This window comes from Rhinatrema bivittatum, chromosome 10 (assembly GCF_901001135.1).
Source record: "Rhinatrema bivittatum chromosome 10, aRhiBiv1.1, whole genome shotgun sequence".
Taxonomy (NCBI): domain Eukaryota; kingdom Metazoa; phylum Chordata; class Amphibia; order Gymnophiona; family Rhinatrematidae; genus Rhinatrema; species Rhinatrema bivittatum.
The window spans coordinates 99,701,177-99,713,729 of NC_042624.1; the positions used below are offsets into that span (position 1 = coordinate 99,701,177).

The window sequence follows — 12,553 nt, forward strand, 5'->3', positions numbered from 1 at the left end:
AAAGTACTTTTAATTAGCTTTACATCCTTACTCCCTTAGAAATTTTAACTCAATAACAAATCAACAAAATTAAGATGGAAATAATAGTCCAGCAGCGAAGGAGGCTTTCCAGTCCCAGCTGACAAGAGGTTGCATGTGTGCACTCGGTGCAAAGAGCTCCAAGCCCTCAGAGAACGAGGTCGATCTCTGGAGGCTACGGTGACAGACCTGGAGGAGCTAAGGGACACAGAGACGTATATAGAAGAGACCTTCAGGGACATAGCAGAGAAGTCCCACCTCTAGTCTGGTAGCCCCTGTGCTGCCTTGGAGGAGAAAGGCCACCTGGAAGGAGAGCATCACCTTGGTGAGGCAGGAAGCAATCCTGTAGCTAGGACCTGCCTTCAAGGTGATGTAGAAACCTCTCACAACGAGGATAGGTCTCCTGGGGCATGTGCCCAGGAGGAAAGTGTTAGGACAGCAGTTATAGCCTGTGATTCAATTATTAGGAAAGTTGATAGCTGGGTGGATGTGAGGTTCGCTTGGTAACTTGACTGCCTGTTGTGAAGGTGGTGGACCTCACGCGTCACATGTACCAAGACAACCGGGGAAGAGCCAGTTGTCTTGGTACATGTGGGTATCAATGACATAGGGAAGTGCAGGAGGGAAGGTTTGGAAGCCAAATTTAGGTAGAAAGTTGATATCCAGAACCTCCAGGGTAGCATTCTCAGAAATGCTCCCTGTTCCACGTGTAGGACCCCAGAGGTAGGCAGAGCTCAATAGTCTCAATGCATGGATGAGATGATGGTGCAGGTAAGAGGGTTTTAGGTTTATTATCAACTGGGCATCATTTTGGGGAAGAGGGAGTGCAACCAAAAAAATTTATATCATTTTTTTTGTTTCGTTTGTTATTTTTTCTCACTTTTGTTGTTTTTTGTTTCGTTTCATTTTTAGGCCTAGATTCAAGATTTCGCTATAATTATAGCAAAGTGATTGCCCGTGATAGGAAAAGGGGCGTGAGCAGGCAAATCAGCAACTGGCTGCATCACAGCATACTGTAACGCATGTGGCATTGGGTTATTGTATGTGGCGGTATCGACCACACTAGTCATTTTCACTCCCATAGCGCCCCGGGAAAAGCTGTAACTGTTTCCCGCATACAGCACTGCAGCCTCTAGTCTCCATAAACCCGGCCCAAACTCCTCCCTGCTGAATAATACATTTTAAATTTGCATAGGTGATTTGTGATAGGCCACTATCGCACACATTACGCCATTATTGCATGTGATAACGGTCTATCGCAAAATAATGTATGACCCTCCTTAATGTGCACTAACCTGTATTAGTGTGCACTAACTCAAAACTACTGTGCAATAAAAATGAATCGAAAAACACGTTGCACATCCCTTGTTTCCCTTCAGTTCCTACCTCAAAGTTCTTGCAAAAAATGTATTTATTTACAACATTTCTAACCTGTAATATTCGCAGTTCTAGACAGAGTACAAAATATAATCAAATTAAAAACAAAAATCAAACACACATTGACCAGGTACCATTTACACAAAAAGGTATGATGATTTCTGATATTAATTTCCTTTATCGTTGGATATCCTGATCAGCCCTTCCTACACATTTGCATTGCATGTTCCGGACTTTTAAAACCTTGTATAAGAGAGACAGCACATTACACGAATCAGATAATCAGGCATCTACCAGATTCTCTGCATTCCCCAAAGCAGAGACTGCTCCTAAAGCTTCTGATTCATTAATCCAAGGAACATCACTTTCCTCAATTACTGTAGGTCCTAGAGACTAAAGAGGAAACCAATAATATAAAAATATTTTATTTTCTCCCTAAAATCCTTTTTGTTAAGAATTTGCAGTATGTTAAATTAAACTCTCACGGGTGAACTTTCAAAGGGTTATTCGTGCAAAAAAAGGGCCATTTACATGTGTGTGCGGGTCGAGCGTGTGCAATGCTTTGGAAAGGTGTCACAAGCGTGCGCACCAGCAAAAAAAAAAAAAAAAGGGGGCGGGCCGGATTGGGGTGGGGAATGGGCATTCTGGGGCAGAGCCAAAAGTTACGCACATAAAACTGTATTTTAAAGTCGGCAGCCACAACGCACAGCGGCCCGTTAGCCGCGTGCATTTACTGCTGCCCCTGATGAGGCATAAATCTGCAGAAATGTCTGTTTATGTCCAGACCAACTGGGGGGGGGGGGAGGGGGGAGCATGCAGAATGAAGAACCAGAGGGGTCAAAATGACTTTGAGACGGACTGGGCAAACTGGTGGCCTAATGGGTAAAACTGGGAAAGGCCTTCACGCAGGCATGTTTTAAAATCTGCTTCCCTGCACACGTTAAAGCCGAAAATCCTTATGGAAAATTTGCACTTTACGTTTGCCCGAGTGACCCCTTAAAATTAGGAGCACACATACGCACGGTAGGCATATTTTAAATCACAGGCACGTAAATGCGCGCACGATTTAAAATTCCAGCAAATGTTTGCTCATACACCCACATGTGTATGTATGGGCGCCTGCGCGCTTTTTTAAAAATTAGCCTGCCAGTATTTGCCATCTCAGAAAATACTGTGTCGCTTCTAGATAGATTTACTGCCTTATGTTCTGATCTGGGCCTGAACAAACTCTGGGGGTCATTTACTAAGGTGTGGTAAGGCTTTTCCATGTGGTAAATGCATTATTGGAGAGATAATATGCAAAATTACAAATTCCACACATTATCCATACCCCAAGAAATCCCAGCACAATGTGAATATTAAAATGCATTGATTTGCATGTAGATGCATGGAAATCAGTAAATATGGTAATAAAATTGTAAGCCAGCAGTTTATTAAATTGTTCCTTTCTTTGCTTAAGGTGAATTAAATTTTAAAGCAGATAGCCCCTGGCCACTTATTGGTTGTAGAGGAACGCAAAAGCCACATACTCTTTGAAGTCAGTTGAAGAGTCTTTGTCAGTTAAATGTGATGTTATTTACATTTGCTTTGATATTCAAAGGGGGCCTTTTGGTTAAAGTCTGTATTATAGTAATTGTTAGACTACACTGACACCAAATGGGCTTGGAGAAGATACTAGAATATATTATTAACATTTCATGAAACACATACTGGCTGATGCAATACCGTGCTCTGGTCGCAACGCAACACAACGCTTGTGTCCATAACCCCCGATGCAAAACAGGGGTCAGCACGTCCAAAATGCACACAGGTCGTAATGCTCATCACGTGTAAATGCATGACGATGAAGCCAAAAAAAAAAAAGAAAATGTGCGCTCGTCTCGCACAATTTTTACTTGCCAAAAATAACGCCTGCCCCGAGCAGGTGTTAATTTCAGAGGAGCCCAAAAAGCAGAAAATACTGCTTTTCTGTACTTCCTCCGACTTAATATCGTGGTGATATTAAGTCGGAGGACCTAAAAAATGAGAAATATCTCCCAAAAACAATTTTGAAAAAAAAAAAAAAGGCGCGCTGACGGTCAGGTTAGGTAAAGGCGCGCTCAATTAACGAGCGTCAGTTTCCCTAACCTGTGGCTGTGCCCGCTGCCTAGGAGGAGCCAGAGCTGTACAATTTCCCCTAGCGCCTCCTCTTTACTGTGGCACCCGATTTAAATATTAAATTGGATGCCTGGGAGAGGTGGATCGGCGCATGTTAAGGGAGCGAGCGCTCAGTCACGCATCATTTATAGCAGAATGATGAGCCGCGCTAAAAAAAAAAAAAAAAGGAGTGGGGGAGCAAAGATGTGCAGTTGGCCGCCTCGCGGCGGTGCGTTTTCGCCAACCACGGCTGCGGGCGGGCCGCACACTTTCGCACCCGTGGCACCACGGAAAAAGGTGTTAGTTATTTCCCGCGGTGCTGCCGGCCATAATGTGGAAAACGTTATCGCCCGCAGCGCTGCCGGCCATAACCAGGCCCAAACCCCGCCCCCCGCTCCTCCCCTTCCCCTCATTTATTTATTTATTTTATTTGAAACCTTTTCTACACCGGCATTAGTGGGTACATCATGCCGGTTTACATTGTAACAAAATGGTTGCAAATACATATAACAGGAATGGTAAAACAGAGAGGGAGGGGTACGGAAGGATAGTGCAACAGCAGATAAAACTTCTTAACAATGTGAGCCGAAATTATACATCGATATAGAGGCAGTTCTAGTTGCTACTTGAGCATAGCTAATTGATGGAGACTGTAGGTATGTACATAAGCGAAAAGTATAGTTGACTGGCATTATATACATATGGTACCGTGAGGCAGCCGTTGTCGCGCGCGGGTAGGGGGTTATCGTGCGCGATAAGGCCTTAACGCATGCCATAAGGCCACATCGCATTTGATAAATGACCCTATTAATTAGGTATAAAGGAACCAACCCACCCCGGCTGAGGGAGGGGGGAGGCCACAAGCGGGGAGATGCTCTGCCTCCTGGGCAGGAAAGGAGGTCAGAGTCTGGGGCATGGGCCCAGGAGCATGGTTTAAAGGTAGGCCAGCCCCACCCATCAGCCTTTTCTTTCCTAATCTGAGGGTAGCTGTTCTTTGTTTAGAGGGTCAGAAATGCAGAGTACTGAGGTTAATCCGCTGCTCGCCCAGAGTGAGAAAAAAAGAAAAGCACTTTCTTTTTTTTTGCTGCTTTCCTATTATGGCAGCAGGAACAAGCATAGCCTTTTTTGTGCTTTTAAGTAAGAGAATTAAAGCAATTTTCTTCGATGCGTTTTGCAGCGTTTAGACTAATTTAGTTCAGGGATGTTTCAGAAGAATGTTTGCTATTTTATTTAGAGTAGAGAGGGAAAGTTATTATTTCCTTTGGTCAGATTAGGACATCCTCTCCAGGAAGCAAGTGGATCCTGGATCCATGTGGAGCGCTGGAAACAAATCTTCTCAAGCAACAACTGCTTCATCAAGCATCAGAACGGCAGAGAAATGTGTCTAAAGGATGTAAAGATCGCTGGATCACATGAGATTTAACTGAGAACTAATGCTAATATTCTAGCCAGAATTTCAATGGGAATTTTGAAATCTTTCTTGAAATGAAATCAGATACTGGGAGGGGTAGTGATTTTCTGTTTTTACAAAACAAATTGATTTTCTTTAATCTTTCTATGCTAATAAATGTTTCTTTTACCACAGTGCTATGTGCCTCTGTTTCCTATAGAGTATAAAAATCCTAATGTGTTATGTAAATGTGCATGAACTGACTTTACTTACATTACTTTCAGTAGTAATTGTGGGGCAAATTTTCAAAGGGGTACGCGCATAACCCCCCAAAAGCTGCCCCTTCCACACCTTGCACGCGCCGAGCCTAAGTTGCATAGGCTCGGTGGTGCACACAAGCCCGGGACGCGCATACGTCCCAGGGCTTTCCTGGGGGTGGGGCATGTTGGGGGTGTGTAGGGGGGCGTGTCGCGTCCAGCACATCATCGGGGAGCGTTCCGGGGGGTGTGGCCGTGGCCTCCGGACCGGAACATGGCACGCTGGCAGCCAGCCAGCACAAGTTACGCCTGCCTTGGGCAGGCGTAACTTTTGAAATAAAGGTGGGGGGGAATTAGGGCCGGGGAAGGAAAGGAAAGGAAAGGTGGGGGGCGCCGTAAAGTTCTCTCCGAGGCCGCTCCGATTTCGGAGCGGCCTCGGAGGGAACGGAGGCAGGCTGCGCGGCTCGGCGCGTGCAGGCTGTCGATTTTGCGCAGCCTTGCGCGCGTCGACCCCGGATTTTAAAAGATGCGCGCATATCTATTAAAATCCAGTGTTCTCTTGTTTGCGCCGGGCACGCGTACTTTTTAAAAATCTGCCCCTGTGTGTTTATTTTATGCTTCTTGTTTTCATTTTCTTCTCCTCCTCATCCCTAGGAGACCCTTCAGTTATACGGGCTAATTAAAAAAAAAAATAGAGTTATTAGCAGCAGCACGAGCTATGTTCAGAGTATATCATTCTACCTATTTAAACCATGCTCCTATTATAGCTATGAAAAATAGAACTTAAAAATGTAAGATTCATTTTAAATTTAACTATATCCCCATTTATCCAAGCAGAATTCCAGCTCAGCCTACAATCAGATGATTTGGTATCCACACTATGAATATACTCAAGTGTATTTGTTCTGTATGACCTGTCCATTCTGTAGTGCTCTAATTTAATAAAGTTGGATGCAAAAATAAAGCGAGTAATAATTCAGAAACATACATGCAGCCACCTCTGGACTAGGCCATTATAAAGTCCAGGAACTCTATTTTGGTGGAGGGGCATGGCGGTTCCGGCATTTTTATTTCTGGTTTTTTTTTTAGCTTCCACCTCAATTTGAGCTTCTAGAATGGCTGTGGGACCATGAGCCTTCATTTGGAACCACCTGGGATTTTGCAAAGCACCTGTTATTAGGAACAGAAATTTGGTAACACCAAAGCAGGACCCTGTTCCATTTCCCACTTAGATGGACATAGAAACTTACTTGGAAGCAAATGTTTAATAAAAATTTTGACATAAGCCTTTTAGGGGCCTTATTAGTTTCAAGGGGTTTGGATGAAACCCTAAGTTGTGCAGCTCTATGCAACGGGAAAAAATGATTCAACGGCATAAAAGGGAAGGCCTGGACAGGTGCACTACCAAATCTGACACGAAACTGACTGAACAACAACAATAAAAAATCAAAAACCTACCAATCAAATCAGTGGTGGGAACTGAGGTTAACAATTAAAGTGCGCAGGGTTTCCCACTCATTGACAAACATTTTGTTATGAAAAATACTGGTGACAAACAGCCATTGAAGTCTAAAGAGTTTTATAGCCTTAGATTAAATCTTGAAAGCTGGTTTTAGAAATAGGCAGGCTCATTTTTAAAATGAGCTCATGTACACCCATACACGCACATATGTTTTTAAATCATGCGCACAATTGCGCACGTATGTTTTAAAATTCTCCAACCTCTCGTAAGTATGCTCCTAATTTTAAGAGTTTACTCGAGCAAAGCTAGCGCGCATGTCTTCCATAGGACTTTGTTGGCTTTTATGGGTGTATGTCAGCGGATTTTAAAACCTGCTCACGCAAGGAACAGTCATAAGAACATAAGAACATAAGAAAATGCCATACTGGGTCAGACCAAGGGTTCATCAAGCCCAGCATCCTGTTTCCAACAGTGGCCAATCCAGGCCACAAGAACCTGGCAAGTACCCAAAAATTAAGTCTATTCCATGTAACCATTGCTAATGGCAGTGGCTATTCTCTAAGTGAACTTAATAGCAGGTAATGGACTTCTCCTCCAAGAACTTATCCAATCCTTTTTTAAACACAGCTATACTAACTGCACGAACCACATTCTCTAGTTTTTCCCAATTACTCCACCAGTTTGGCCAGTTAAAACTGAGGTCTTCCAGACCCCTCACCCTGTTCCATGAGCCATAAAATTTGAGATCTAAAAAAACGTGCTCCTCACCAGGAGCATCAGTGAAGTGATGCGGATAACAAGCCGCCCCTTTTCGCCCCTGTACTCTCCACACTCTCACAGGTACATACAGGTGTAATTCGCAGCTTTTAAAAGTCCATGTTGCTCGCATGTGAGCATTTTTGCACGAGCGATGCTTTTGAACTCGATCTCAGAGAACATCATGGCATAGAAGGCTTATTAGGCCCATCTAGCCTACCCAGTTTCATTCTTGGTGCAGTGCCACAGACCCCAGCTGATCTCTGGTATTCCCCTCACTTCTTTGCAACTAGCGATACCCTTTGGTTATCCCATGCTGTTTTAAAATTCTGTAACCGTTTGCACCACTACCACTCGCATTGGAAGGCTGCTTCATTTGTCCACCACCCTTTCCAGCTAAAAAGGAGTGGGACTGGGGCAGGGAGAGTAAAGCACAAATGGAGATTTCATGCTGAAATCCCCAGCACGCACTTTGCCACGCCTGTAAGGTGCATAGGGTGACAGAGTGCCCACGTTCCACACAGCCCTCCAAATTCCCTGGGGAGTTTTTGCCTTTGAAAATTCACTTGCGGGCTCGCAGCGGCAATACACCTATGAGAGCGTAAGCAAACCGCACAGCTTAAAAATGACCCCGCACAGATTTTCACATGTAGGTAATTACTTCCCAAAGAAAATCATTGCTTTTCTCCAACGACACCTCTACTTCTTATCAATCTATTTGGTAACCTCTATTAGAGGACCATCTTCATTCACCACTGGAATATTCTGGGGTTTGGCAGTCCTTCCCAAGTCAAGGCTATAACGCAGTGATTTTCAATATTTTTCAAGCAGGGTCCACTTAAAAAAAAAAAAAACCAACACAACTTCAGTGTGAGAACCATGACCGTTGCTGGACAAAGCTGCCGGTGATTTGGGCAAGGGAGTTTGGGGCCACCCCTCATGGACGTGGCCAGTCTGGCTGCTCAGGTGCACTCAGTGAAAATCACGTAACTAAAACTAGATCTGCTCCTACACTTGATCTCTCTTCTTCAGCCCATCTCCACCCCATTCTCTCTCTCTCAATCCCTCAGCTCATCTCCCAGCATGACACACTTTTCCCTCCAGTTACATCCCCCCCCACACTCTCTCTTTCCCCAATCACCCTCTCACCCAACCTCATCCCAGCCAGTCTCAACCCCCAACTGCTTCTTCCTCAATGAGCATTCACCACCCTATCCCTACTACGACTCTTCCAAGCCGGCTCTCCCCCCCCAAGTTTGTTAATCCCCACCTCACCTTCTCCAGATGCTTGCTGCTGGTGCCAGCTATGGACCAGGTTGCTCTGTTTCCTTCTGGCAATGTGTGGCTCTCGGAGTTTGAGCAGCGCCGCGCCCAAACACGTGCACAGTTTTCCCAGTCTAGCGAGAACAGCACAAGAGTTTGGGCGCAGCACAGCTCAAACTTAGAGTCGTGAGGAGCCAGAAGACAAGAGAAAAGCTATTTCAGAGAAGGGGATGAGTTGGGAATGTGCTTTGGGGGGGGAGAAATTCAGTGGACAGGAAGCATCCTTAGCTCCCGGACCTTCCAATGAAGGACACTGCTGAAACAAATTGTTCAGGCAGTCTGTTTCACAGGTATAAGATATTTCCCAGTCCAGGTTTGGATAAGTCGAACACTTCTTGCAATTGATCACAAAATAAATATGCAAATGGATAAGTGAGCAAAAGCATTTTCAAAAGATTTTTCCCCTTTTGTGGCTATAGTGAAACTTTTCTGAAAATAGGGCCCATAAAAATAAAAAAAGAAAGCTATGGAAATTTTTTTTTCAAGGAACAATATTCTAATAAGTCAAAATGGAAACAAGAATATTCAGATGTCATTTACACCTAACCTACCTCATTGCTCAACTTTGTTTCCAACTGTCTGCCATCCAAAAGAAAGCAGTAACGCTTCAGAAAACTGAGCAATGTCATACACTGCATTATATGTAATGTGAGATTCACACCTTGTTTGTATCCGCACTTCAGTACAGTTACACCCAATACCAGCAATAAACCTTGCATAATGACTTGATTTGACATCCTCTGGTAGCCCAATATACTGCAAGGGAAAGGAAATTCAGAAAACGCATCAATACGTCATCTCCAGAGAGTGCTTATGAACTGCATCCTTTTTTTGCTGGTCTGGTAAAAGGTATCACAATTTTAAAAGGTTCCTGAGAACATTTATTCTTCACAAAAGTCACCAAGTAATCAGCACCATAACCCCATGATGCTCGTTCTACATGCAAAATAAAAGCCTGGAAATCCAGGTAAAAGGTGGACGCTGCATCACATTATCACTGCATAACTATTTCACAGTGTAGTAGAACTTAGCTGGCCCTCAAACCTACACATGCACCTCGTCCTATCCTGTTAGTGTTAGTAGAGTAATTCCTGAGAGCACCTATCATCACTTCAGATCTTGTCCATGGCAAAGAGCTTAGATGATAGTTGGTTAACAGAACTGATTTAATCCAACAGACTAACAAACACAGTTTGCAATCCAGCATTTAAAGAAACAGCTTGAGGTAGGTCCAAAAATTCTCATTGTACGTGGTGCCTCCAGTACTGTAGAGAGAGCAATAACTTTTCAGCTCCTTAATCGGGTGTAGTATAAGGGAGAAGCCATGTTGGAAATGGGAAGAGACATGTTTAATCACATAGATCGCGTCACGACAGCGTTGAACAGAACCATCGTGCATCTCTGCTGTAAATTCCAAATGCTGAGAAAACGGGACCGTTCTAGAATATCTTCCCCCAGCGAGCAACATAACATTTCCTTGGTTGAGCTGATTATCATTGCAGATTTTATTGTTCTGTTCAAAATTCTGCCTGTCATCTTTTGAAAGGCCAGGACTGTTTTAATGTCACTGTAATTGCACAAATTGTTAGATTCATAATCAGTAAATGTATCCATCATTTTATCTTTTCCTCTAGGGTCATTCCCCCTCCCCCCCCCCCCAAGTCATCTAACATAAGAGAACTTACATGAATTGAGTATAATTTTTAATTGCTCTGTGAACCAGTGACTAATTTGGATTAGAAATGAAGTAAAATAAGAATTTTCTCCCAGATTGAACAATTAATCCATTTGACGAGGGGTTACCTTTCTACAGCAGGAATTCACTTGCTTCAAATGCTTTTCAGCTTTCCTCTGTGCCAGTAGGGCAACCTGAGAACTAATAAAACAACTAATCCAGCCTTTCGTTTATGGATAAGACTCTATACTGGCGCTCCTGCCTGAGCTCAGATGTGTAACATCCTTCTGGCCCATGCAAGCCCCCATTATCTCTGCAATGAGATTAGTGCCTGAAAAGCCCTGCACTCAGGCAAGCGAAAATAGAACAGCAGACCTTGGTGTGCTTTCGGTGACCTCTCTCCGATGCGACGTCAAATTCAGATAACGAGTTTCCAGTCTGACCGATTAAATAACTGTCGGTCAAAGGCAGGAGCTCGGAGCCGCATGCCACCATTCGTCTTCTAACTCAAAGGCATCTCTGTATCAGCACCAGCCGTCCTTCCTGCTTTTTACCAGAAGAGAAGAGGACCCCAGATACAGGACAGGCAAGCGGGTGCACATCCGGAAGTCCATGCAAAGAGCTCTGTTCTATCTAAATTAGGGCTAGTACCTGTAACATCATCGCGTTTTGCAAAAAAAAAAAAAAAAAAATTCAGATCTCTGTTGCATCCACAGCACAAACATTTCTTGAGCAGTAATTCATAAGCAATAGGCATTTCTACCCCCCCCCCCCCCCAAAAAAATAAAATAAAATAAAATGCAGGAAATGCTGTAAAGCACGTTGGAAAACAGCCTACCTTCCATCATGGTTGCAGACTTGCATTCCTCAATTTCCAAGGAGCCTGAAAGACGAGCAGGGAAAGCAGAACAATTCCAGTTAGCAGATGCTCAGCCTTGAAAGATCGCCTTCAAATCCTGGTCAAACGCGCAGCTTCCAATGCGAACTGAAAAGGCGCTAGGGCAAAAGACAGGCCATGGATGCTGCTGTACGGTAACTCTCACCTCCAGGATGATAGGAGGATGCTGAGAGAGAGAGAGAGAGAGAGAGAGAGGCAGAGAAGGAGAGCTTAGCTCTGCTCACATGCCTGCCAGCACTGCAGCCAATCCCTTCAGCCCCTCACCTTGTCACATGGTAGTCAGCTCGCATCTCCTGACACAATACCCCTGGAGAACAGAAGGACCGATTTCTCCCTTTTTATTTCCCTGGCTTCACCAAACACATTACTCCCTTTTCATACCTTGTGACCCATTTCCCCTCCATATAATCCTATTGTGGCACGGCAGCTGGGCGAGCACGGCTAGTTCTCAGTTTCTGCTCGATGAATGCAGGTCTCTGCCGTGCAGTGTGTGCATCTATACAGCTTTGAAAAAATGGCTGAAAAAGAAACAAAACAAACAAACAGGGGAAAAAAACCCAAACCCCAGCCTGAGATTTTATCAACAGTACACTGCCCCCAGCTCGATGCAAGCAGATTCCAATGATGACTATGAGGATGTCATATTTGCTCCCGTTGTCTTTGAAAGAGAAAGCCTTAAGCTTGGTTTTACATTTGTGGCTACCGTTCTTTCTCCCTCTCTCTCTCCCTCCCTCCCCTCTCTCTCTCTCCCCCCCTCTCTGCCTCCCCCCCCCTTTCTGTCAGCCATTCAAGAGAAAATCAATTGGTCTAACGTCACATCATACACAATTATCCCCAAAAGGACGGTGCAGAGAAAATTTCACCCGGGCTGCCTGGCAGAATGAGTTGGATTTAATTTTGCATGAAGAGCAGCAGAGTCAAAGGGCAGAGAATTGGCATTAAGAAGAGGCTACAAAAGAAATGCCCATGAGGAGGGAGGGCACTCAGATTGGAAAAGGAGGAGATCATTTTAGAGAAAGCAAAATGCAGCCATTTACAGTAACATGTGCAGCCAGTCAGCGACAGCAGCCTCGTCTGCGGAAGTTTTCTGCCTCGTCTCATATCGTCCTTTCTGAGATCTGCTGGAAATATTTCGAATTCATGCCTTCCATGCCTGATAATACACGTTTTTCTACTGCAGTGTGGACACCACATTTAACAACTTGCATGTGGGAAATATTTTGGATTAAGGACGAAAAGCCCTGCTACCTACCCCCTTCTA

At 44.3% G+C, this 12,553-nt stretch overlaps 1 protein-coding gene across 1 annotated transcript in view; it reads right to left on the reverse strand.

The window, feature by feature from the left end:
* The window catches only part of SGIP1 (SH3 domain GRB2 like endophilin interacting protein 1), a 174,041-nt gene extending 162,593 nt beyond the window's left edge, over positions 1–11,448 (reverse strand). The window contains exon 1 of the mRNA XM_029618232.1: positions 11,233–11,448. Coding sequence (XP_029474092.1) covers positions 11,233–11,242 — 10 coding nt within the window. The 5' untranslated portion in view covers positions 11,243–11,448. The remainder of the gene's footprint in view (positions 1–11,232) is intronic.
* Between the last annotated feature and the right edge of the window lie 1,105 nt (positions 11,449–12,553).